The 22,826-nt window shown below is 39.4% G+C and overlaps 1 protein-coding gene across 1 annotated transcript in view; it reads right to left on the minus strand.

The window, feature by feature from the left end:
• Nucleotides 1-22,826, minus strand: part of LOC146560951 (C-terminal-binding protein 2-like) — an 89,451-nt gene that overhangs the window by 62,664 nt on the left and 3,961 nt on the right. Inside the window, exon 2 of the mRNA XM_085296581.1 lies at nucleotides 2,491-2,652. Within this exon, the coding sequence (XP_085152707.1) occupies nucleotides 2,491-2,548 (58 nt within the window). The 5' untranslated portion in view covers nucleotides 2,549-2,652. The remainder of the gene's footprint in view (nucleotides 1-2,490; nucleotides 2,653-22,826) is intronic.

A 22,826-nucleotide genomic window follows, 5' to 3' on the forward strand; every position in this document is an offset into this window, starting at 1 on the left:
TACAGCACTTTGGGCAAACTTTTTGTTTTTAAACGTGCTATATAAATAAACTGGATTTGGATTTGTTTAAGATATTGCCTCCACAGACAGCACACTGTAATTACTCTCCATTAAAAAAAAAAGAGGAGGGGAAATGTGTTTCCATGCAGGGTTGGTGGTTTGGAGAGGTTTGAGATGCCACATGTGGATCTCATTGTGAGGGTGGAAACTGAGAGCATCAAGGATTCATTAAGAAATCTATTAAGTAGTGTTTCCCAATCTTAGTGGGTTTTTTCTTCTTAGAAATAATAAAGTAAGTTTATATGTGATGTGTTGAAGGTGTCCAAGAATACCATAATATCATGCAAATTACTAAAATTACTTTTTTTTTTTTTTTTTGCATGCAAAAAATATTTGCTTATAGTTTTTGGCAGCTTTAATAAAGACAATTTTCATTGACTGCAAGACTACATTCATTTGATAGACAGTCCAATTCAGACTGTCCAGCTCTTTTTCTCAGATTAATTCCAGCTGAGTTTAGAAAAATCAGGTCTGGACATTGTCAAATTTGCACTTTTTCACATGTAGTACAGAGAGGCAGACGTGTTCTCACTACTGGAAACACTCTTTGATTTAGCCGAGGGTCTGCTCTCTTGTAGGACACATGCAGCCCACTCGCTTACTATGATTTCACCTGTGCTATTTTAACACAGAGCCAGTCATCCCCTGGACTCTGTACTGGGGATGTGCCATATCTTAACATCCACCACTATACAGACATAAAAAACATTTATGGGATAGATAAGTGTCCCATCATGATATCAATGATATAACAACACCATGCATTTACATTCCCAAACATGCACAATGACCCAAGCCCAGAGATGTCTGAGAGCGAGAGAGCAGCGAGTCAGCCTCCATAGATGATTCAGTCCCTAAAAATGAATCTAACCTCCAACAAAGCCAACAAATACTTTGCAAAATTTCCACACAAAAAAAATAATCCTGTTTCAGGATTCAGTCAAAAACACTATATTAGCAGACACTAGCAGGTGATGATGTGCAGGAAGAAGAAGAGAATAACTTGTTAAAAAGATCAACCCAAGGCACAACATCCCAGGCAGAAAATATTTTCCACTTTAAGTTTTATTATGTGACAATATGGTGCAAGCTCTTGAAGAATTACAAGAATTACAAGTAACATTAGTTATTGTTATTGTTAAAGTGTTAAGCAGTTATTTATACTTTTACTGAAAATGTCCAGGGAAAACTGCCAAGGCTACTTTGTCTGCTTACATTTAACTTATGCTATATCACCCTTGTCTATAATGCTGCTGCTCCTAGAACCACAACAAATGAGGTAGTTTGTCATCAACGACACAAGCTTACTGGAAAAGAAGGATGGAAAATATCCTTCACTTTGTTCACACTAATAAATGCTGCTGGCTGCAAGCTGCAGTCACAGATAAAGTGTTGTTCAGAGATGCCACTATTGCAAATTTCCTTGAAATATCATGGTATAATTTTGAGGCTATATTCCTCACCCTGCATTATACCAGGGAGCTGGCAGGTTAAAGAATGTTATGTTATGTTAATGTTATGCTGGACATTTGCATTCATACTTTAAACGCCACTGGTAAACATCTAGGAATTCTCAGGGGTAATAAATAAACAGCAAGGAGGTGCAGCTAATCATTATTATAAATATCAGTTACTTTGATTAAACAATAAATCGATAAACCTGTAAATTATTCACAAGGCTTGTTTTATCTGACTGTCGAGGTTGTTGAGGTGTAAGATCCCCGCATTTTTTCAAATAAATCATGAATTAATGAGCTTGTAATTTAGCTTTTAAACACACTTTTTTTGTGTGCTAAATTTATCTCGATGGCTTGTAGATCTAAGACAAAGTGCTGAGTATGGCACTAAAGTGTTGGTGCAGCTGATGAGTTTGGACAGATGCCTGTTGATTGTTCGGTAAAAAACAAAAGACAAAATGCAGAAAAGAAAAGTTTCTTGTTTTGTGCTTCTCTCCATCTTAAACACACAAATCAACTCCAACTCCACCAAATCCCAGGGCTCTGAGGAGTGCTTCGCTTTATTACAGTCTCCCTACTTCATTCTTCCAGCAATGTGGAAACATCGAACTCAAGCCTCAGCCATCAACCCAAACACACACACACATTTTTTTCTGGGCTAGACATCCTTCAAAGATGAAGTTTGGAGCCTCGGCGGGTCCCAAGGCTCCCTTTTGACACACACAAACACACTTATGCAAACGATCCCGCTGGCTTTTTCACTGAATTTTGTAGCAGCGGGCTAAAAAGCTTAAATACTTGTGGAAACTTCAGAGTGAATTACTCAGACAAACTCAAAAGTTATATGTGCCCACTCAAAGTCACAAGAACGCCTGCAACCTAAAACAAAATAAAAATCAATATTTGAATGTATAGCCAGCATTTCAAATGTAAACACACAGAAACAGAGAATGAAGAAGTTCGCCACACTCACCCTCACAGATTCTGTCCAGCCGCTGGCGTTTCACTTTATGCTTGTCGATTAGAGCCATCTCGTCACAGCTTGGTGGATGAAGTGACTTCTCCTCTCCTGATTTTTGACCCTACCTCTTGTCCTTAAAATCCCAAAGAAGCTAAGAGAGTTGATATTTTACACCTGAAATTCAAGAAAGCAGTGACAAAGATCATTAATGAAAGGATGCCTAGATGGAGGGAGGTTGTTTAGAGTATTTATACTTTTAAATTTTTAGTGAGCTACCACACATATATCAGGGTAAGCGTGATAAGTGATGAGCTATACTTGGAGTTAAGATAATTTGCATCAGCAGTCCCCTTGGGAGGCAGCACCTCGCACACAATACTTAACAATGCAAAGCAGCACAGTGCATGCATATAACTGCCAATAAAATGTAGAGCCAGTGCTTAGAGTTAGGTGCCTTTTAGCCAAATCCTTTATTTGGGATTACCATAGATTTTAAATACAGTCTTAACATCTTCCAATCACGATTTCTGGACTGTCTGAAGTGTCATCAGGCAATTCATTATCGCTTCGTTTACTATGTTTATTAATTTACCTTGCAGAGGCTGGTCTTTCCACCAGAGGGAGCCTCGTCCCAGAGAGCACATTTTATTTAAATTAATTAAGAAATGTCACTTGTGCAACCCGTGCTTTCCAAATTGAGTAAAACACAGCAGCAAGCAGAAAAACGGGGAGTGAGTAAATAAATGAGGCATTTTAGCAATCATTAACTTCAGTGACTGATGCTACTCTAAAGAGCATTCTTCTAATTGGCTCCTGCTGAAGCCTGAGGGACACGGCACAGTTTTTTTTAGTTTTTTTTTTTTTTTGCCAGGCAGGCAAAGATAGAGAGGATGGTACAGGAAGGCACACAGACACACACACACACACTGAGGGCACACAGAGGAATGTGGGTCAGTTAGTCAGCAGACAGGAGGAGGTTGTATCAGCAGAATAAAGACATAAAAGGGGGTAGGTGGGAGAGAAAGTACTAGAAAAACATCATCTAACAGGATGAGTACAGCGTGACACTATCCTCCTACATTTTAACTGTATGTCTGTCAGCACTTTTATAACTCTGCGCTCTCCATTTCTTTCCATTTTTTGCCTCTGGGCCTAATCCTAGAGTGCTACAATTTCAGAATGGCTCTCGCGTTACCATTTACATGATGATATATCGATATTTGCTCTAAATGCAATTATAACCGGTGTGTTTTTGTGGGGCGCGGGGTGGGCTAAACAATGTGGCTGAGTGATGAATTGATGGTGCATTTTAATTTGGCCAGTTGTTGGGAGGGAGCGAGGGGAGGTGTAGTGCACTGCAGTGAAAGGGAATTTAAAAGCAACACCGGAGGAGGTGCCACAGTTTGGCGTCTTTCTTTAAACCCAAGCACAGTTCAGCTCGCCCCACCAGTCAGCTGTGCTTCAGCTTGCCTCCTCCACAAGATATGCCTCCCTGCCAAAGAGCTGGAGACCCACATGTGGGAGTCAGAGGAGAAGTAATTGAGCAAGAGTGAAAGCAGGAAACAGTCACTCAGAGGCGGGGGAGTCACTCTGCCTCGTCTATGAATAGACCGGAGGAGACATGCATGGGCATCTCTGATTCTGTGCTGCAAAAGACGTAACCCTATAGGTCACAAGTGAATCTGGCCATTAATTATAAGCTCTCCTGATACAGACTTCACTTTGCTGATGGCTGCCTTGGTGGACAAACTCTGTAACACAAGAAGATGTCGGTAATGATGCAGCGACCGGTGCAGACAGAACAACTTGGAGTGATGTATAATTACACGGAGTTGCTTAGACAATGTGATGATGGGAAGAAAATGATGCTATCACAATGATGTGACATCTAGTATAACTAGCTTTTTAAAGAGAAGCTTGTGTAGAAACAAGATGAAACAAATGAGCTCTCCGTTTATTTTTAATAACGCATACTGAATATCGCAGGCCGATGCTAATGCAGATATTCAAAGAGCAGTAAAATTATGTATACTGGCTGACATTCATACATATAAATACATACTGTATGCTGGAGTTATTCTGAAAAGGAGAGGCTAACATTTCATTAACTTTTCAGGAATTCATTTCACAAATTACTTTGCAATTCACAGTGAAGACTCTGCATATGTCTGTTAAGCAGAACAGACTGTGCTACAAGAGCTGCAGCACTGCGAGTATTGTATACCGTATACAATACTGTACAATTTTTAAAAGACTCCAAATAAACTTGTGTATTATGCATGATTAAAAAACGTGTGTAGTCGCACTTTATATATGCCTGTACCACTACATGTGCAATAGGTGAATATCAACCACCCAAGGCATCTATCAGACTCTAATTTTTAATTTAAAACTATACTTTGTCGAACTGCATTAGGGTGATAGAATTATAGGGTTCACACTTGTTTTTCTTATATTATGCAATCATAGACAGCACAAAATATGGATGTATTTTTTCTCATACAAGCACATTTTCTATGCTTTATGTAAGCGCTTTCTATCTAACATTCACACTCTGATGGATGCATCGGAGAGCAACATGGGGTTAGTATCTTGGCCAAGGATATTTGGCAAACAGACTGGAGCAGATGGGGATCGAACCAACAACTTTAAGTCATACTGACTGAAACATTAAGTTCAGCTGTAAGTTAGTTATTTCTGGACTCAGAAAGGAAATACTCATTGGCTAATGACTTATGAATCACTAAATGTGTGGATTCAGTCAAAGCTACTCAGTTTCAAACAACTAAGATTCAGCACTTTGCTAACCAGTGGATGCTGTGATGGCAGCTATATGCACGTATAACAGTGAGACATTCCACATCAATAGAACTTGCTTTTATATGGTTCTTTTGATGTGATACATAAGGTTATTTACATATGAATACTATATAATTTAGGCCTATATAGAATACTGTGCAGATGTCTTGAACCTCCCCCTGTTTCTTTATTTTTCTTGTTTCAGACATGAGAAATAGCTGCATTGGCATTTTTTAAAATTGTTGCCATGCTGAAAAATGAACCTGTAGCCAATCAGATGCTCTCCAGGTGATATTGTATGTTGGATTCAAATCTGAAGATCTACCATCAATTTTACCAAGATCCCCAACACCACTGGCAGGAATGCAGCTCCAAACCATGACTGCTCTGTATTTTACAGATGGCTGTTGACACCCACTGCATCTCTCTCCTAACCTTCTCCATATATACTGATGACAATTTGAGCCAAACATTTTCAGTTTGGATTCATCCCTGCCTAAGACCAGTTGCCACCGATTTTCAGTCGAGTTCTTCTGTAACGTGGCATACGTCAGTCTTTTCTCCCTATTTCTATCTTTAAGAATGGTTTCCTGACATCCACCCTTCCATTAACAGCATTTCTGATGAGGCAGCTGGATCAGCTGAAAGGCCAGATGCATCTCTGAAGTCCTGTGTCTGGTCTTTGCTAAATGTGCTTTTTTTTTTCTTAAAGACATGACTTTCAGCTACTGCTTTTGGCAAACAGTTTTTTAGGAATCACGTTGTTGTTCCCAAAAATTGGATTTTTGTCCTATCAAACTGTTTTATCTTTGACATTTTTCATATATTTAACTAAAAAAAATGGAAATAAATGACGTGATTTTGTGACAATCTGCTAGTAGCAAAGTGACTAAAGGCACAATTCAGACATGAATACTGATTGATCCCTTGAATTAGATGGCTTTTTATGCCTGGATGATCACTTTTAAGTGGCTTAACAAGCAAACAAAAGGCATTCTTTTGGAAATGGTCAGGTGCAAGGATTTGGCTGAAAATGAGTGAAAAAGAAACCAGTGTTTAAAGAAAACTGTTGAAAACCCCACAGAAAGCCTGGAGAACTATTGCTCAAGACCAGTTTAAAAATTACAACAATGCCTGGCTCCTTGGAAGAAAAATATAAACAAATGAGGGATGGGTCAAAACTTTTGGCCATTACTGAATATTAAAACCAATAAACCATTAACCAACCAATGACCAAGTGTACTATTTTCAGTTTATCAATTATACCAAAGACACGCAGCCCCAAACCTCTGCTGCTATCATCTACACCTTAAAAACCATTTCAAATATGACATTTATATTCCCATGCCTCAAATGACAGGATGGCAAACCACACAGGCTTCCAGGAATGGCCTCCTCAGCAGTTTGAGAGCTCCAATTTTTTCATCAAAAAACCCCAAACTGTGGTAAATATGACTTCATTTCCATAAATTAATTCCAGACATTTTGACTCATGTAAGAAACAGATCCACTCCATTTTCAAAAGAAAAAAAAAAGAAACATTTCAACTCCACTAAGCGGGTTGAAATGTCAACAACAACTTTAAGCACAGCTCTCAGTCAGAGGAGTGCCAGAGAGGAAGTACAGTTATCCTGCGGCCCTTAGCACCGTCACCGCTAGATTGTTACTTCACTAAGTGCTGTTATGTAACTTAACAATAAGGGGATTGACCTGAGAGAAAATACGTGCTCAGAGTTGGATGAGAGGAAGAGAAAGAGTGGACAAAGTCACACACACACACACACACACACTCAACACATATGCAAACAACAGAAATACACAACCCTTGAGACTGTCTGGCTCAGCCTACAAGAGGGCTCACTCTGCCCAACACACACACACACACACACACACACACACACACACACACACACACAGGACTGTTAGCTGTGTTTAGGTACTCATGTTCACAAGTCTGCGACTGTGAGCCAGTTAGAGTGTGACTAAAGTAACTGTTGCTTGATCTGTCGAGTGATGCAAACCTCACAGTATTCTTGGTAACTTCTTAACTGCGCAGGCAGAAAAAACATTTACTACAACTACATATAAACTTCAGCCTTTTATGAGCTACAGTGTGATTTACGACAAAGACACACGACATTTAGTGCGCACAGTTTCTGCAGTATAGCCAGTCCACAAGTGTTACTTTGTAATTGCATCTTGCCTTTATACCTGGATGCATTTCATGCACTGTTGGACTGCATGCCATAATGCTTAGATGAGACCATTTTGAAGGTGTATACTGTTAATCTAGAGCAGGAGTAATAAACATAAGGCCCAGGGGCGAGAATCAGACCCCAAATGGACTTACAGAACTAGACGACTTTGAAAAATGTGAAAGGGGGGATACATTTTGGACTTTTAAACATATTTTAATAAGTTTTACAGCTTTTCCTCTGGATAAAGAGCTCTCCCATGGACATTTATACCTTACTATTGTAATTAATTAATTGATTGATAAACAAATAAATGGTCAACTACTGAAATTTCTGTCTTATACAGCTGGTCCACAGTGAAAAAAACAAACAAACAAAAAAAAAACGGACATTATCTGTGAACTAACAGAAACTCTCTCATTTATAATCATAGGATACTCCCGCAATGAACTACAAGAACCCTTTCTGTTAATTGAAACATTTATTATTTTACAATTGTGTAAATTTGTCAGGCTGACAAGTTTCTTTCATTTCATTTACTACAGTTTCACTTGTCTGGCCGACTTATGTGGACCACAATGTGAAATGAGTTGTTCTGATGATGGCCTTGATCTAGGATAACATACTATAGGTTCATAAGTTTGGCCTCCAATGTGCCGTCCACCACACAGTCCTCAGTATCTGAATTTTGAACAGGTTTTCAGTTTCAACTAAAAGAAATCTACACAGGTTCTGATATAACTCCATTTCCAACATGTCTGCGGAGTGTAACACAGTAAGAGTTGAACCCTCAAAAACACGGACCCCAAAAAATGCACTCAGCTGCAGTTTAAATGCCACTCGCAAGATGGACTTAAAGAATAGTTCTTTTATGCACTTTAACGGTGAATAAATGAGGCGCCAAGCTGAGATTTGCTCAAAGTTAATAGCTTTTTAACGGTTGTGAGAGGTGGCAGATGTGCACCACAGATGTGCTCCCAAGCACAATGCAGAGAGAGTAAAATCTTTATCAAAATGCCACAATAAAATCTTTTGAGTGCTTCGCCAGGAGTTACATTGCTTTGTCGCAGCAGTTGCATCATCAAGAGGTTATGAATTTATACAGCGCCTTTCAATCTGACACTGTGGACATCAAGAAATTTCAGGAGCACAAAAAGCCACTTTATCACTTCACACACAAATCTCTCTCGGTGTTACATCTCTTTTACTCGTGCTCAAACTTTTTCTGTGAATTTCTGTGAAGAGAAGTGCGTAAAATTGCAGCCTAGGAGATCTTGTTTAGGTTGGCAATACCACTAAATACACAGACGGAGAGAAGAGAAAGTGAAATAGTGAAAGTGAAGAGGTCTTTTTCTGACTGAGGCCATTTCTCAGAGGAGCCCTCTTTCCAGATTAAGAAACCTGTGGGTTTGGCTGAAGGTGAAAAGGCACAGAATGAAGCAAAGCTACAAAACACGTGCACGCCTTAAATATCTCAGAAGGAGTTACTACAAGGGAGAGTTCTCATCATGAAAAAAAAAAAAAAAGAGCTGTATCCTTTTTTTAGCTCATCAACCAAGCTTCCAGCCCTTGACCTCAGTGAACCAGTTTAACTATGTGAACTTGGTGATGAACAGTCTGTACACACAAAAAAAGAACTGAGCTGCACGAGTATGGTTATGCAGTAAAAGACTCACAAAAGCTAAAGAGAGACCTGGTGGCCTTGAGATAAATCTTATAAAGACTTCTCTTCTTCTTTTTTTTTTTAACCTTCTAAAGCTTATAAAAAACCATTCAAATTTCTTTCCTCTAGCAATAATCTCAAGATCTGTCAGTTTTCTTTCTTTTTCATCTCCTTTTCTTTAAATCTTTCATATGGAAGCCTTGTGTCTACATCTGCCAGTCAAAGCCTTCATCCTTTTGAGGGTAAAGTGTGACATTTAGGAAATACGCTTCTTCAGTTCATTCAAGGATGAATGTAGTTTAGAAACCAAGAATCCCCAAGATTTCTGGACACTAACTGCCTTAAATCTCATTAATGCAGCACATCAATGGACAGGGAAATCCTACAGTCAACATTTTGAGAAATACTTCTGTGCCAGCTACCAAAAATTACACCTTAAGAGTCTATGATTATTGTCCCTGAAAGTGCAAGGTAGCAGAAACAGAGGAGGCAGCGAGGCGAAGGTAGTTAAGGTTTCTCTCCTCTCATTAATCGGATAGTTGGGGCTCTGAGGGGCACGTAAAGCTGTCACTCAGACCACTGATTTACACCTCCCTTCTCCTGGCAGGCTTCTTCTTCCTCCCTGTCTAAATACACCAGTTACTGGCAATTACAGCCTTCCTCTTTCTGCCTCTCCATCATCATCACAATCCCCAATGTCTGTCCGTCCATTTTTGGGCTTCTTCATGTATCCTTTTACCTCCTTTCGCATGTCCTGTCAGCCTCTGGCAGTCAGCGTCCTTTAATTTTCTATTTCTCCTTTACATCGCCTTTTCTCTGAACCATTTTCCCCATCTTCTCCCCTTCGCCGGCTCCCCCTCCTCCCTCTCACATTCTCACCGTCGTTTTCTCCTCGCAGCTCTAAATGAAATGAGACCGCTGCAGTACTAACTGCTGACTTGGGCTAATGCACAATTTTGTAATAATGCCTATTCGTTTAAGTCACCCAGGAAACGCATAACTGTGACATTATTGTGCACAGTAGCCTGTTACCCTAACCCAGCGAGGCTTTCAGCATAGCCTGCATACCACCTTTCTCTAGTTCCTTACAGCTAATGAACATAAACAAAGTCTGGCATGAAATATCCGCTGTCATAATTGGCAATTTATTTATACACAGCATCCCAAAACTACACAGACTACTGAAGACTCAACAAAGAGGGTCCACGTCTAAATTAAATAAAAAAAAGACATTGTAAACACGTCTCTAAATATGATTCTGCTGTGGTGCTGTTTCTCTATTGCCTGACAGGCTATATGCGGATTTACTGATCTCAACTCAGCGAGCGCTTTTCGTGTAAAAACACACACACACATAAACAATCATGCCTAAATTTCTATTACTTAAGCTGACAGGTAAAGAGCTTTGTCACAATAAACCCCTTTTTAGCAATAGGCTTTTACTGTGATAATAAATCATACTATTCTGCTTTCATTCAACATGATGTCAGTGACCTCGGTCCTATCTCTGCAAGTGACGAAGACCAGTCCTGGGTGCTAAACTCCGCGCGTGCTACTCTTACATGTAGGAGCATTACACTAGAAATTTTGGGCAGATTCTCTTCAAGGTCAGCATAAGAGATCAAATTCCCTGGGGATGAATGCTAGACATGATAATGAAAGGAAATTAAGGAAATGTTACGATGCAGCATGAGCAACCAGGTTGGGAGTTATACTGTCTAATAAGTTGCATGGCACCAAAAAAGAGCCATCATGAGCTAATACCCAACTTTCTCTTCCAATTAAATCAAATAGTTCTATTTTTTTTCTTTCAAAAAGTAAGAGTAAACACACCCTGTTTGTTTCAGTTTTACAAACTGTACTGGATTTGCCCAATTGAGCAGGCTTTTTCCAACATATTGGATTTTTGGCAACCCTAAAGAGGATTTAGCCAGAGCCAAAGGGCCAAAGTAGTGTAATTGCATTTGCCTGATTACAATAGACATCTTTGTTTCTCAAATGGGCCTACATCACAAGAAAGTGCATAAATTTGTGCCAAAAAAAACTAACAAAAACTCCGAAAAGACCCATTCTAAGCCAGAAAAAAACCTGCTTAGGTGTGAACTGATCATCAAAACCATCTAGAAGTTCACTAATTCTTCTTCAGATTGCACAGTAATGTAATTAATATTTGTAGGACTTGAGTGCCAAGTCAAAGCTAAACAAAAATTTAGACCTGTATCAAATAATGTTTGATGTTTAATCATAAATAATGCCAGAATCATGTTTCAAACAATCCTTGCAGTGCACTTACTATAAATAAAAACGAAACACAAATAATTGTTTAATCACTTAATTGAAATACAGAGACAAAAATAAAACAACACCACAAATACCATTTTCCACAACTTCAGTAGTCCCTTCAGAATGATTTTAGTCTAATAAAAAACACTTCTGTGTGGTGATGTTGGCCATTGGTAATATTAATTGTTGAACTTGATGATCTGTCTTTTTCTGCTGAGCACCTGATGAATATGAACCAACTGAAAAATCAATTAAACTGTAGAGATTAGTTCATGACAAGAGTGCAAATGCTCACATTTTTTTAAAAGAACTAAGTAATGAGACAAAAATGTAAATCATTACTTAAGTTTCCTGAACTTTCTTAAAATGCTGTCTTCTTAATTTATTAAGCCCAACATCAAATCCATTGACTAGTGTTTAAATTTTTTTTTACATCTTCAGATTTTGAGTTTGCATAAAAAACCTGAAGTCAATTTATGAAAGCAAACTCTGGCCTTCATATTTCTGGACACTTTTGGAAGTTCTACTCAAGAATGAACACAAATGTTGGTAAATGTTGGGTACAAGTGGTATACCACAAGTAGTTTTTTTCCCTTATGAATTCCTTATTTCCTGAGACGTACAGTATATGCTAGTTTTAAATACTACTGATTTTCTCATTTAGTTATCTTGTGTTTTTTCATTGTGCTCCTCCTGTCTCATCTCTGTATGTCTTTTGTTTCCATTTATTTTATTTCCTGTTTTATTTTGGAAGCTGTTTGTTCTTCTTCTGTTTTGTTTTGCTTTATTTCCCCAGCTTGTTGTCTTGATTGTGTTCAGCTTCCCCACCTGTTTCTTCTTCTGTTTTCTATCTCCTGTGTATATATTGTGTTAGTCTTCCTTTGTCCTGTATTTCTTGTATTTCCTGAATTTGTAGTCCATGCAATTTCTGAATATTTGATGGTTTTTTGGATTTTGGACTTGCTTAGCTAATGCATTGCAGAGCACCAATCCACACTGACATGTGATTCTCTAGATCAGGGGTCTCGAAGTCCAGTCCTCGAGGGTCGGTGTCCTGATACTTTTTATGTGTCCCTGTTGCAAAACACCTGAATAAAATTAGTAGGTCATTAACAATCGTATAGAAGTTGACTGCATGCTGAAGTGGCAACCACTAACCCCACTCAAGTAAATTTAAGTAAATGTAAGTATTTGGAAAAATGTACTTCTAAAAGTACTTTTATTGCACCATGTTCATGCACTCATGAGCTGCTGTAACATGAATCAAATGGCTGAAGTGCCACCTTAGCATGCAGTCAAGTTCTGTAGAGTCTTGCTAAGTTCGAGACCCCTGCTCTAGATTTAAGAGCATTAAAAGCTCAGTTTGTGTTCAACTCCTGGATCCTGTTCTTGGGTCCACAAAACAATAAAAAAGTTTCTCCCCCGTAATTTCTCCTGCCTCCTAAAACTTTGGAACTTTGGTTTAATCTTATCAAACTTTGGATTTTGTTGTAAAACCAAAAAAGTTCAGTCTCATGCTAACATTTGAATACTTGACAGCATTTATGATTTCAGGTTTTGTGGTTCCATGCACAGCCTTACCAACAGTATGTCTGAGTAGAAAAACTGTCACCAGGAGCTTAGCTCAGCTGTCAAAAGTGTAAGCGGTCTCGTACGCATTAAAATAACTAGAACAAAATGAAAGTAAGTTACTAAGCTGTGAGCTGAACGTCTTGGAGCATTTTTTCAAGGTCGAGAGACTTTAATTGGTGTGAGCCATCTGGCCTGCTACAAAGCCAGTGGGCTCTGATTACAAAAGGTCAACTAAAGCAGGTACAGTAGTAATATGCCCAACCCTAAACAGCCAAAAACATCTTGTAAGGTTCTTTATAATGGTAAACTACATATGGCAACTGGACTGTAAGTACAGAAAATAGGGAGTAAATGGGGTTACGAAAAGGCCAAGCTTGCCCCAGAGGCCAATTCGCCGTGAGCTGAACGCCACTGACCTAGATTAATACCAACCACAGCAGCACCAGGACTATTAAACACACCCCGGTTTCCTGTATCCTGCCTTTCTGTCTGTGTGTGAAATGATTCCATCTGTCAGTCTCAGCTGGGCTGTGAGAACATCGCTGAACGCTGCTGCCACACACACACACACACACACACACACACACACACACACACACACACACACACACACACACACACACACACACACACACACACACACACTGTATGTATGCGCATATAGAGACAGACACCAAAAAACACAGACGTGTCGGATGGGAACTGGGGCCAAGGTGGGTGTCTGGCTGCATCGTGCCTCTAGGGAGGGGGTCTGAGAAAGTCTGCCCAGCATGAAAGGATGGGGAGCCAGACATGAGATAGTGACAATGGTCATGGACATCATTCCAAATAGTCTTCATTTAAGGTTTTATTCTCTCAATTCTGACTACTACCTGCACAGAACATTTAGTTTCAGGACAAACTGAAAGAACTTCTTTTTAATGACATTTTATCTCTATTCATTTCACCTCTGAGGACAGCCAAGCTTGTGGGAGTTCTTTTCAGCTTCTTTGTGAAATTACTAACTTGACAACATATAATTGCATACATGTGCACACTTTCCTGCCTTTGTCTGTGTGCAGGCATGTGTGTGTGCACCTGCTTTCATGTATATAAGTGTGTATAAGTCAGGTCATACCAAGATGAAACCCCCATGCAAGGACAGAAGCCAGTATTCATACACCAGAGAGAAGAAACATAAAGAGCCAGCTATGAAAAAACAAAAAATCACCACCTGTGAGTAAAAGCATACAGAGATGAAACTGGAAGGGGGGATAAGACAAGGGCACAGACGGATTAGGAGTCATGACTGATATTCATAGAAAAATAAGGGACAGAGAGCTTAACTGTGAAGAAAAAGAGCAGAGAAGAGAAAGGTCAGGGATGAGGTTTAACCAAGGGAGAGAAGACACTGGCGAGTAAGTAAAAACTGGAACAGAAAAAACTATGTTCTTTGAGTTATTTGAAATATCTCACAAGCTCAAACTTCCCCTGAGGCTGAATTGAGCAGAAAGCATATAACCTTCAAGTTTATCATCATTTCACATTTCTGTACGCATTCAAATGAAAACGCTTTTCTCAGGGCACAAAAAAAGAAAAATGGTGTTAAAACACAATCTAATGGGTAATATTTAGAATACCAGGACACAATGACTGGTGTCAGGAAATCCTGTATTTCGTTTTGTATGTGAATTTTATGAAAAAAAAATTTGCTTCCAGCAATGCTGCACTGGCTCCATGTCTAACCTGGATAATGCGACTTCTCACTTTCTTTATATTTGACTATGCTGCCATTTTAAACAGCACATTCAGTAGAGCTGTAGGTATTACACGGAGCTCATGCGTCAGCAAAATCGCTGACAATGGCAATAGCAATGAACTGCACACCCCTCTCTCCTCATGGCACAAAACTTAATTATTGGAAAAATGTTGATCAGCTAAAAAGATGCTTGGAGGTAGATCGGCATGTCAGATATTTAGTTTAAGAATAAAAGTGAAGAATAAAAGTACGTGGAGCTTAGATGTATGTGATGTCAAGAGTTTGTTAAAGCTGCCTTAAAAGCCCAGCAACACCTATTTCCAACCTCACGAAGAGTCCCGAGGGGGGTACTCACAGAGGACTGAGTAGGAGTGACCAAGTCTGTGGATTTTCTCTGGCTCAGTGAAACATTAACCCACAGTAAATCCTTTTTGTTCAGGACCAGGAATCAAACATCTCTACATGGGGGGGAAATCAAACATGTCTTTGTGCGAACAAGCTGACGAGTTGAAAAGCCAACCGTCCCACTGAGCACCTCAGCAGCACAGAATCAAAGCGTTAGCCTCTGGCTCGCCAAACATTGATGATATCCATATTCATACTGACAACAGTTAAGGTGATAAAACTCCATCTATCAGTTCCGCCATTTGTCTCATCAACAATGTGATCAATAAGAAGATAATAGCCCATTTTTCATAACAGAAGCTTTAGCTCTCCATACAGCAACAAGTAGATAACTTATCTTATGTGACAATGTGTAAGCATGTGTGTGTGTGTGGGGCTGATGCTCCGCAGGAGCTAAACTGCTGATACCCACTGCTCATTTAAATCAAGGAGAAGTGCATCCTCTCACTTAACAGTGTGCTTTAGGAGTCAAATGGTTTCATGGATATCAGCCAGATTTTTTCCGCCTGGAATCCTGCCAGTATTTATGCAAGTAAAGAGGCTGTTCAATGCATGAAAATGTGCCACGCAGAAAGCAATAATCTGGACTGGATAGCTAAAATTATGGCATTAAAAAAAAGTAAAAATATAAATTTGGAATTTTATTGTTCTGTTGTCTGAAGCACCCACTCAAAGACAAACACAGATAAATATTACAGTGAAAGTGTAAAATTAGAACAACCATCAATTTGTGGATTTAAATCAAGAAAATAGTTCAAGTCACTAGGGCTGTGCAACTGAGCCTTTAATCACTTAAACACCCTGTCTAAGGAGCTTGCCATCTAGTTACCTAGCTTTCCAAATCAAAACCCTTTGTTCCTTCTTAAATGACTCATAACTGAAATTATATAACAGTGCAAACAAAATGCCAAGGATGAGTAGATAGACCCTAGAAAAAAGAATTTTTTTCTCAGTGTCACATTTTACCTCACTAATGTTGCAAAGCACATTAGTCTAAAAACCCTCCAGAGATAACGACAAGTTAGCCATACTCCCTAAAAATAGTGTCTTGGAGGCTGTGCTAAGAAGGTTGGATCATCTGTGATGGTTCAAAAAGGTAGGTAGTAAACTGCTGTTGTTCACAGTCCTTCACATGATCACTGAAAAAAAACAGAACTATTACTTCAGATTCCATTGCAATTTACAGGTAATGAGTATATTATATGCTTATAGGCATATTACCAAAACCATATGCTGGAAATAAAGATGTCTATATTTTTCAGGTCAGTGCAGACATGGCTTAAACCTAGTGTATCATATATAATACATGAGTTTTTGAATTTTCTGGCAATTGTTTCATGGTTTGTGGGTAAAACATAAAGTAACAATAATGACAGGAATATATATATATATATATATATATACACACATCTATAATTTTTAATATTTTTTTTTTTTATTTTGGAGAAAAATGTGGGAAAACTGCCTCAGATTCAACTTCATCTTTTACTGTTTCATGTTGACACAATGCAAAACCTAAAGGGCAGAAAGAACAACTAGATAAAACACTTCAGAAGCCGATGAATCTCCAGTGAGATTCCTGGCACTTCTGGCTGGCTACTGCAAAGAAAACAAGGAGCCGATGCCTCGCAACAGTGCTACCCAACCAGAACCCCAAGGGCCCTTTCTTAAGGACTAAGAGCCTTACTCTGCCACACAGCATCAGTAAGCTTGTAAAATAAGCTGTTACACTTTATATGCATCATAACCATTGCAATAATACATAGCAGATGCCTGATTTTCACAAACAGATTTCCCTAAGGGTTTTTTTTCCTGGGTATAAGCCTGTTCTTTGTCTTTAGATAATGTCCACACTTCCATAAAGACAGAATGGAATCTTTTATTAGAAAAAAACCCCACATTCAGTTAATAAAATAAGCTGTCACACCTTCTACTGCTATTAGAAGTAACACTCAAAAAGTGTGCATGCATGCTGAAAGTATACGTACTGCACTACTCCAGATTAAAATATCCTATTAGCACGCACATTTGCAGAGCCATTAGCATTTAAACATGCAGGCGCTGCGCTCCTTTCAAAATGCCATTTTTACTCTGCTGCGAGGAGAGTTCTCCAGTTGTCATAAACAACTTTCTTTTTTTCTTTTTTTTATTCAAGGACCTTTTCAAATGTCAGGGCCAATCAAACACAACACGACAGGTCTCTGGGTGGAAAAAAAAATACAGCTCAGAGGGCAGAGAAGAAAGCGGACTTATCATGCATATTCATGTCGTAGGAAGGTTCAATGACTGCTGTCTCTGAGAATTGTGAGCAGTGGCAAAAAAGGTTTGTCTGTTAAGAGACAGCTGAAAAAAGTAAGCTTTTAACTCTTTCCACCCCTTCGACCACCAAGTCCAAATGTCAGTGTCAAAGAGCCACAATGGCCAAAGCATTGTGTGCCCCCATGAGTGACTTTCAAAACCCAAACTCCATCTTTTTTTTATCCCTTTTCTCCTCGTCAGCAAATTTGGACAGAAAAGTTTTCTCTGTGAAGTAGTGCTCAGCAGAATGGCAAACAAACAGAGCCATCTCTCCACTGGCCAGGGCCCACTTCAGCACTTTAGACATCTCTTTCAGTTTACAGCTTGCCTAAATCAGCAGGATGGATCCTCCTGACACAAGTCTATGTCAGCTGCACTGGAATAGGGTCTCTGCAGAGACACAATGGAGCTTGCTTCCTCCCCCCTACTCCTCTTTATGCCACCTCCCTCAAGAGACAGGAGAGAGCGATTAAGAAGGAACGGGGAAGAAAAAAAAAGCGAAGAATTTAAATACAGTACATGTGCCTGCACTTTCAGCCTGTGTGTATATGTGTGTAATCTGCAGGAAACTTCACCAGCTAGGAGTGCGAGAGCTGAACGCCCCACTGGTATTCTCCTCTCTATCTGTTCCTGTCTTTCTCTCTCCTTCACTTCCTGCCTCTCTTCATTAGTCTCTGTCTATTCTCTTTGGCTCCAGCGAGGCACAGTCATCCAGGAGGACATTATTAGCTGTCAGCATTAACAACCAGCGTAGCCACTGCAGAAGCAGAGTCAGTTTCTTAAAAAATGCTCGCAGAAAGCTTCTTCTCTGCCCCAGTGAGCAGAGCAGGCAGTCAGGACAGCCTGCTGTGTGCAGATGGTGCTTTGTGTTTGCTAGTTCCTGCAAAAGTGACACGCAGACACCAATCGCAAAAACGCACAGCGACTTGCACACCTAGCTGGAACCTGGTACTACTATTCATTCCTAATCCTCTGTGGTTTGCATGAAAGTTAATGGCAGGTGTTTAAAGCTCCGGCTATGCCAAGTGAGGGAGGGGAGGTAAATGGGAGAAGATCAACTCTTTTTTTTTTTCTCCGCTGGCACACACACACACACTTTTCCATGTTGAAAAGGTGTATTACAGTCCTGTTAGATCTCCAAAGTATGACCCTTCATCCATTGTTATCCTTCCCCTCCTCATCCTGTCTTACTCTGGCATAATGTCCATGAATGCAGTTGAGAGTAATTAGGACTTCTATGGAGGAAAATAGACAGTCATTAAGAAGGAACAGTGAATCCACAGTGTGATAGTTCGTGCCAGGTGGGAGGCTATTACACAGCCAAGCAAGAGTTAGCAAACTCCCTCAATCATAAATATAAGGAAGAGCAAACATCCACCACTGCTCTTCCACTGCTGCCAAGAGCTTTCCTACAATCATATAATGAGTTAATAATTTAGAGAAATGCTCATCTCTTTCCTCATCACATATTGTGCCACATTCACTATAATATAGGCTTCAGTCACCCCCCTTGAAAAATCTAGAGTGTGCTTATTAAAAGGCTCGAATGATGTTACAGACTCCTAGGCACACATGTTTAATGGAGCCCTAATCAACATGGTGCAGTGGTCAGGCTTTTTCCTTTTTCTTAATATATTATTCTGCACAGGGCAAAACTCATTCAAATTCTAAAACAAATATCCAGACTTTTTCTTTAATCAATCAGACATAGATGCAGAGCATGTACTGCACACTCTTCATTATGGAGAGTGCAGTGTACCTCACTTAAAAAGAAACACAACACTGCTCGAAACGCCTTATATTATTTAATGTTGAATGGGAAATACAACAACCAGATCTGTTGGGGTTTTTTTTCTTTTATTGGGGGAATACAGAGTTCACCGTACACTGTCTTCCTACAAATGCCTGTCTTTCTCCTGTTTTCCTCCACTGCTCTCCAAGTTTTTTCTGTGTCTATCAATCAGCTTTACATTCCCCTCATCTGCCATCTTTTTCTCTTTTCTTCACCTCTGTCTTTTTCTAGAAATGCGAAAAAGCCACATATACTACAGAAAAGACGAAACATAACCCAGTATTCTGTTTTGTAATGTCAGGATTTAAAAAATTAAGGAATTTAGACATATGAGATAGAAACAGCGGCTCTTATTCATTATTTAGAGCCCTGTACTTCATTAGAAAAATGTAAAGGAAGTGATGTTACATCAAAATTAACACAGAGAGCTTTTTTGCTTTTTTTTAGCAATAATTTAAATTTAAGTCGTCCCAGACTTTAAGTTGTCTCTGCATGATTGTCATCCTCTAAGTCTCCGTCATTGTTCTACTCTGTCACAACTTCAAACTTTATAGTAAGTTTAGATTCGATGGCGATCAGTGAGAGCACACTGAGGCGCTGTTGAGTCTTTTACGTTTAGTTACAGCCAAATTCAAAAACATATGAAGGGCTACAAACACGTATGGGAAAAGCTGTTTTGAGATGTTTTAGAGATGTATCCTGTTCATTCTGTACAAAGCATCAGAATTGGGTCATTTCCTTTGCAAAGTTATGATCTAAATCAGACCGGTATAAGCACACGGTGCATCAGCTAGTTTATGAGCATGAATATTCACATCCTCAGCTTCCATGTGCAGTAGAATCCCAAATTTTCACTAATGCTGCCAATCTGTGGTATAAACAGGCACCTCACTTGTCAATATTGAGGTTAAATGTTTCTACCGCCTAAAGATCCATGCCTTTCAGTGTTACTTGTGCTCGGTAGATTCATCTGCAAACACTTTAGGCTTCTTGGTGTGCTGCAGTTCACCTTTATATGACTGGCACACAATGGGAACACTCACTGCATATCTTGTGATCAAGCTGATCTATAAGTGAATTATCCCATGTTCACAAAGAGACGAAAAGCAGTGAGTGGATCCATGTCGGCCTTTTGTCACTTTGAATATGCTTAAAACACGGTCCCAAAACTGCGCCGTGAATTTTAAGACAGCACAGCTTGGGAAAACAGTTCTGCTGCCTCTTGGCATGCATTGCATTTTCCATCCATATCAGAGGATATGTCATTAGGAACATCCATTATTGCACATAATTTCCACAAAGTGCTTTAGATGCATCTGCATGGAAACTACAGCGTGTGAATATAATGTCCACTTTAATGTTGTTAAAAAAAAATCATTTTTAAAATCTAAAAGTACAAAACACATAAAAACTGCAAAGGTCAAAGAAACTTTCTGCATCTTAGCTGCGTCCTTATATACTGTTGACATCCACCAAATTCAGAGATTAAGCTGCACATCGATTAAGGGATTTTTTTTAAGTGAGAATGCAGCCCATTATACTGGCCCGTCATATTACTTACATATCATATGCCTGGCTTCGACAGTTTTTAGGATCTATGTTTAAACTGCCAAGCATGGCCAGTACGACCTCAGGCAGGCTTTCCCGAGTGACTCCGAATTGGTACAAAGCCAACAAATCTTTCAACTATTTTTCCCCTCCCCACGAATCCAAAATTAATGTAAGCTAGCAAGTATGTGAGAGATCAGAAGTAGAGTCTGAACTGAACTGAAAAATTGCCTGCTGTATTTCTGTGACTATATATGCTTTTTTCTTTTCACCCATTTGCTGAATCAATCCCTCACATACAGTGGATGAAAGATAAGATGTGCTGCCTCTGCCCTTTTTGTCCAAACTTGTTAATATGCTTAGTAAGAAAAGAGTCAAACTTTAAATTGATTTCAGTTAGTTGGAGATCTAAGTGATCAGTCTGGTTTCACCTTAAGTGCTTTGAGGTTACTGTTGTTGTGCTTTGGCACTATTAAAATAAAACCAAACTTGATTAAATTGAATTGAACTTAAAAACATGTCAGTAACTTCATGCTTCAGTGCCACTCTCCACTACTGCATCTCTCCCTCAAGCTTCTGAACTAGCTTGGTGTTCACCTTCCCGGTTCCAGCGGCTAAAGAGCACAAATCAAAGTTAACATGCAAGTGCAATGATCAGATCATTTTTTCACAAACACAAAAACCACTAACAAAGTGTCTTTTTCCCCATTGACGGAGAATATATAATCTTATATAATCTTCTTACACTTTTTCACCATTTAGAAGATGACATGTCAGAAGGTTGTTAGTGAGAGAGCATAATTAACCTCCTAAGCAACAATCACGAGTGGAGGCAGGTTATTTGGATCTCTGATTATGAAAGGCAGTAGGCCCTCAACTGATAAGGAAATTGCGAGCTTGGTTTAAGAGGGAAAACTAATCTGTGAAAGGGGGATTGGCATGGAAAGATTGTATTTTATGAGTAATATTCTGTGTAGGAAAATACAAACATGCTCTTGACTGGTTTCAAAAATAAATAAAATTTTTTTTAAAAACTTACTTTTGGACCCCCAAATGGTCCAAGCCCCTAAACACATACCCAGTTTGCCTCATGGATGATGCAGCTCAGCTTTTTATAGTTAATAGATAAAAAAGCTTTTGACTTTCAGGGCAGTATGAGCATTTACATCATAAGCAGGAAAGTTAATTTCTGTACATACACCATGCATTCATATTCAGAACGCAAACATTTGAGAATCGAATCCATTTCATTCCAGTAGGTATAGGCTCTTCAGTGTTTGGAGGGTATGTTAACAAACAATCTACTAAAACACATGCAGAGTGTGAATCGTGAAATATGCATGCTTCAATAATTGTTTACTGCATGTCATATCTCTATTGTAATATTAAAAATATGTTATGAAATATTGCAGAGTTAAACTCCACCACCAAAGACTCTTTGTAGTCTTTGTGTTTCCATTTGAAAATCTACATAGTAGTCATGCAATCACTAGAATAGCATCCAAATATCAAAAACAGCCGCTATTGACCCTGTTAAGTACTGTAAATGGTAAATGGCCTGTATTTATATAGCGCTTTACTAGTCCCTAAGGACCCCAAAGCGCTTTACATATCCAGTCATCCACCCATTCACACACACATTCACACACTGGTGATGGCAAGCTACATTGTAGCCACAGCCACCCTGGGGCGCACTGACAGAGGCGAGGCTGCCGGACACTGGCGCCACCGGGCCCTCTGACCACCACCAGTAGGCAACGGGTGAAGTGTCTTGCCCAAGGACACAACGACCGAGACTGTCCAAGCCGGGGCTCGAACCGGCAACCTTCCGATTACAAGGTGAACTCCTAACTCTTGAGCCACGATCGCCCCATGTAGTCTTTCTTTACATGCGAAGAAGCAGAATAAGGTCATCTACAAAAACAGGAAAAACTACAAATGGCACAACAAAATCTAGATTTTCTAGTGGAGCTGCTACGGTAGCTCCAGCTTAGTATGGAAGTACTCTGTGTTTGGGATGGACGATCAAGGGGCAATAATTAATTCAAAAAAGGC

This window comes from Mchenga conophoros, linkage group LG13, assembly GCF_057382185.1.
Source record: "Mchenga conophoros isolate Kocher_MC1m ecotype Shallow Benthic linkage group LG13, M_conophoros_male_GT1.1, whole genome shotgun sequence".
Classification (NCBI taxonomy): domain Eukaryota; kingdom Metazoa; phylum Chordata; class Actinopteri; order Cichliformes; family Cichlidae; genus Mchenga; species Mchenga conophoros.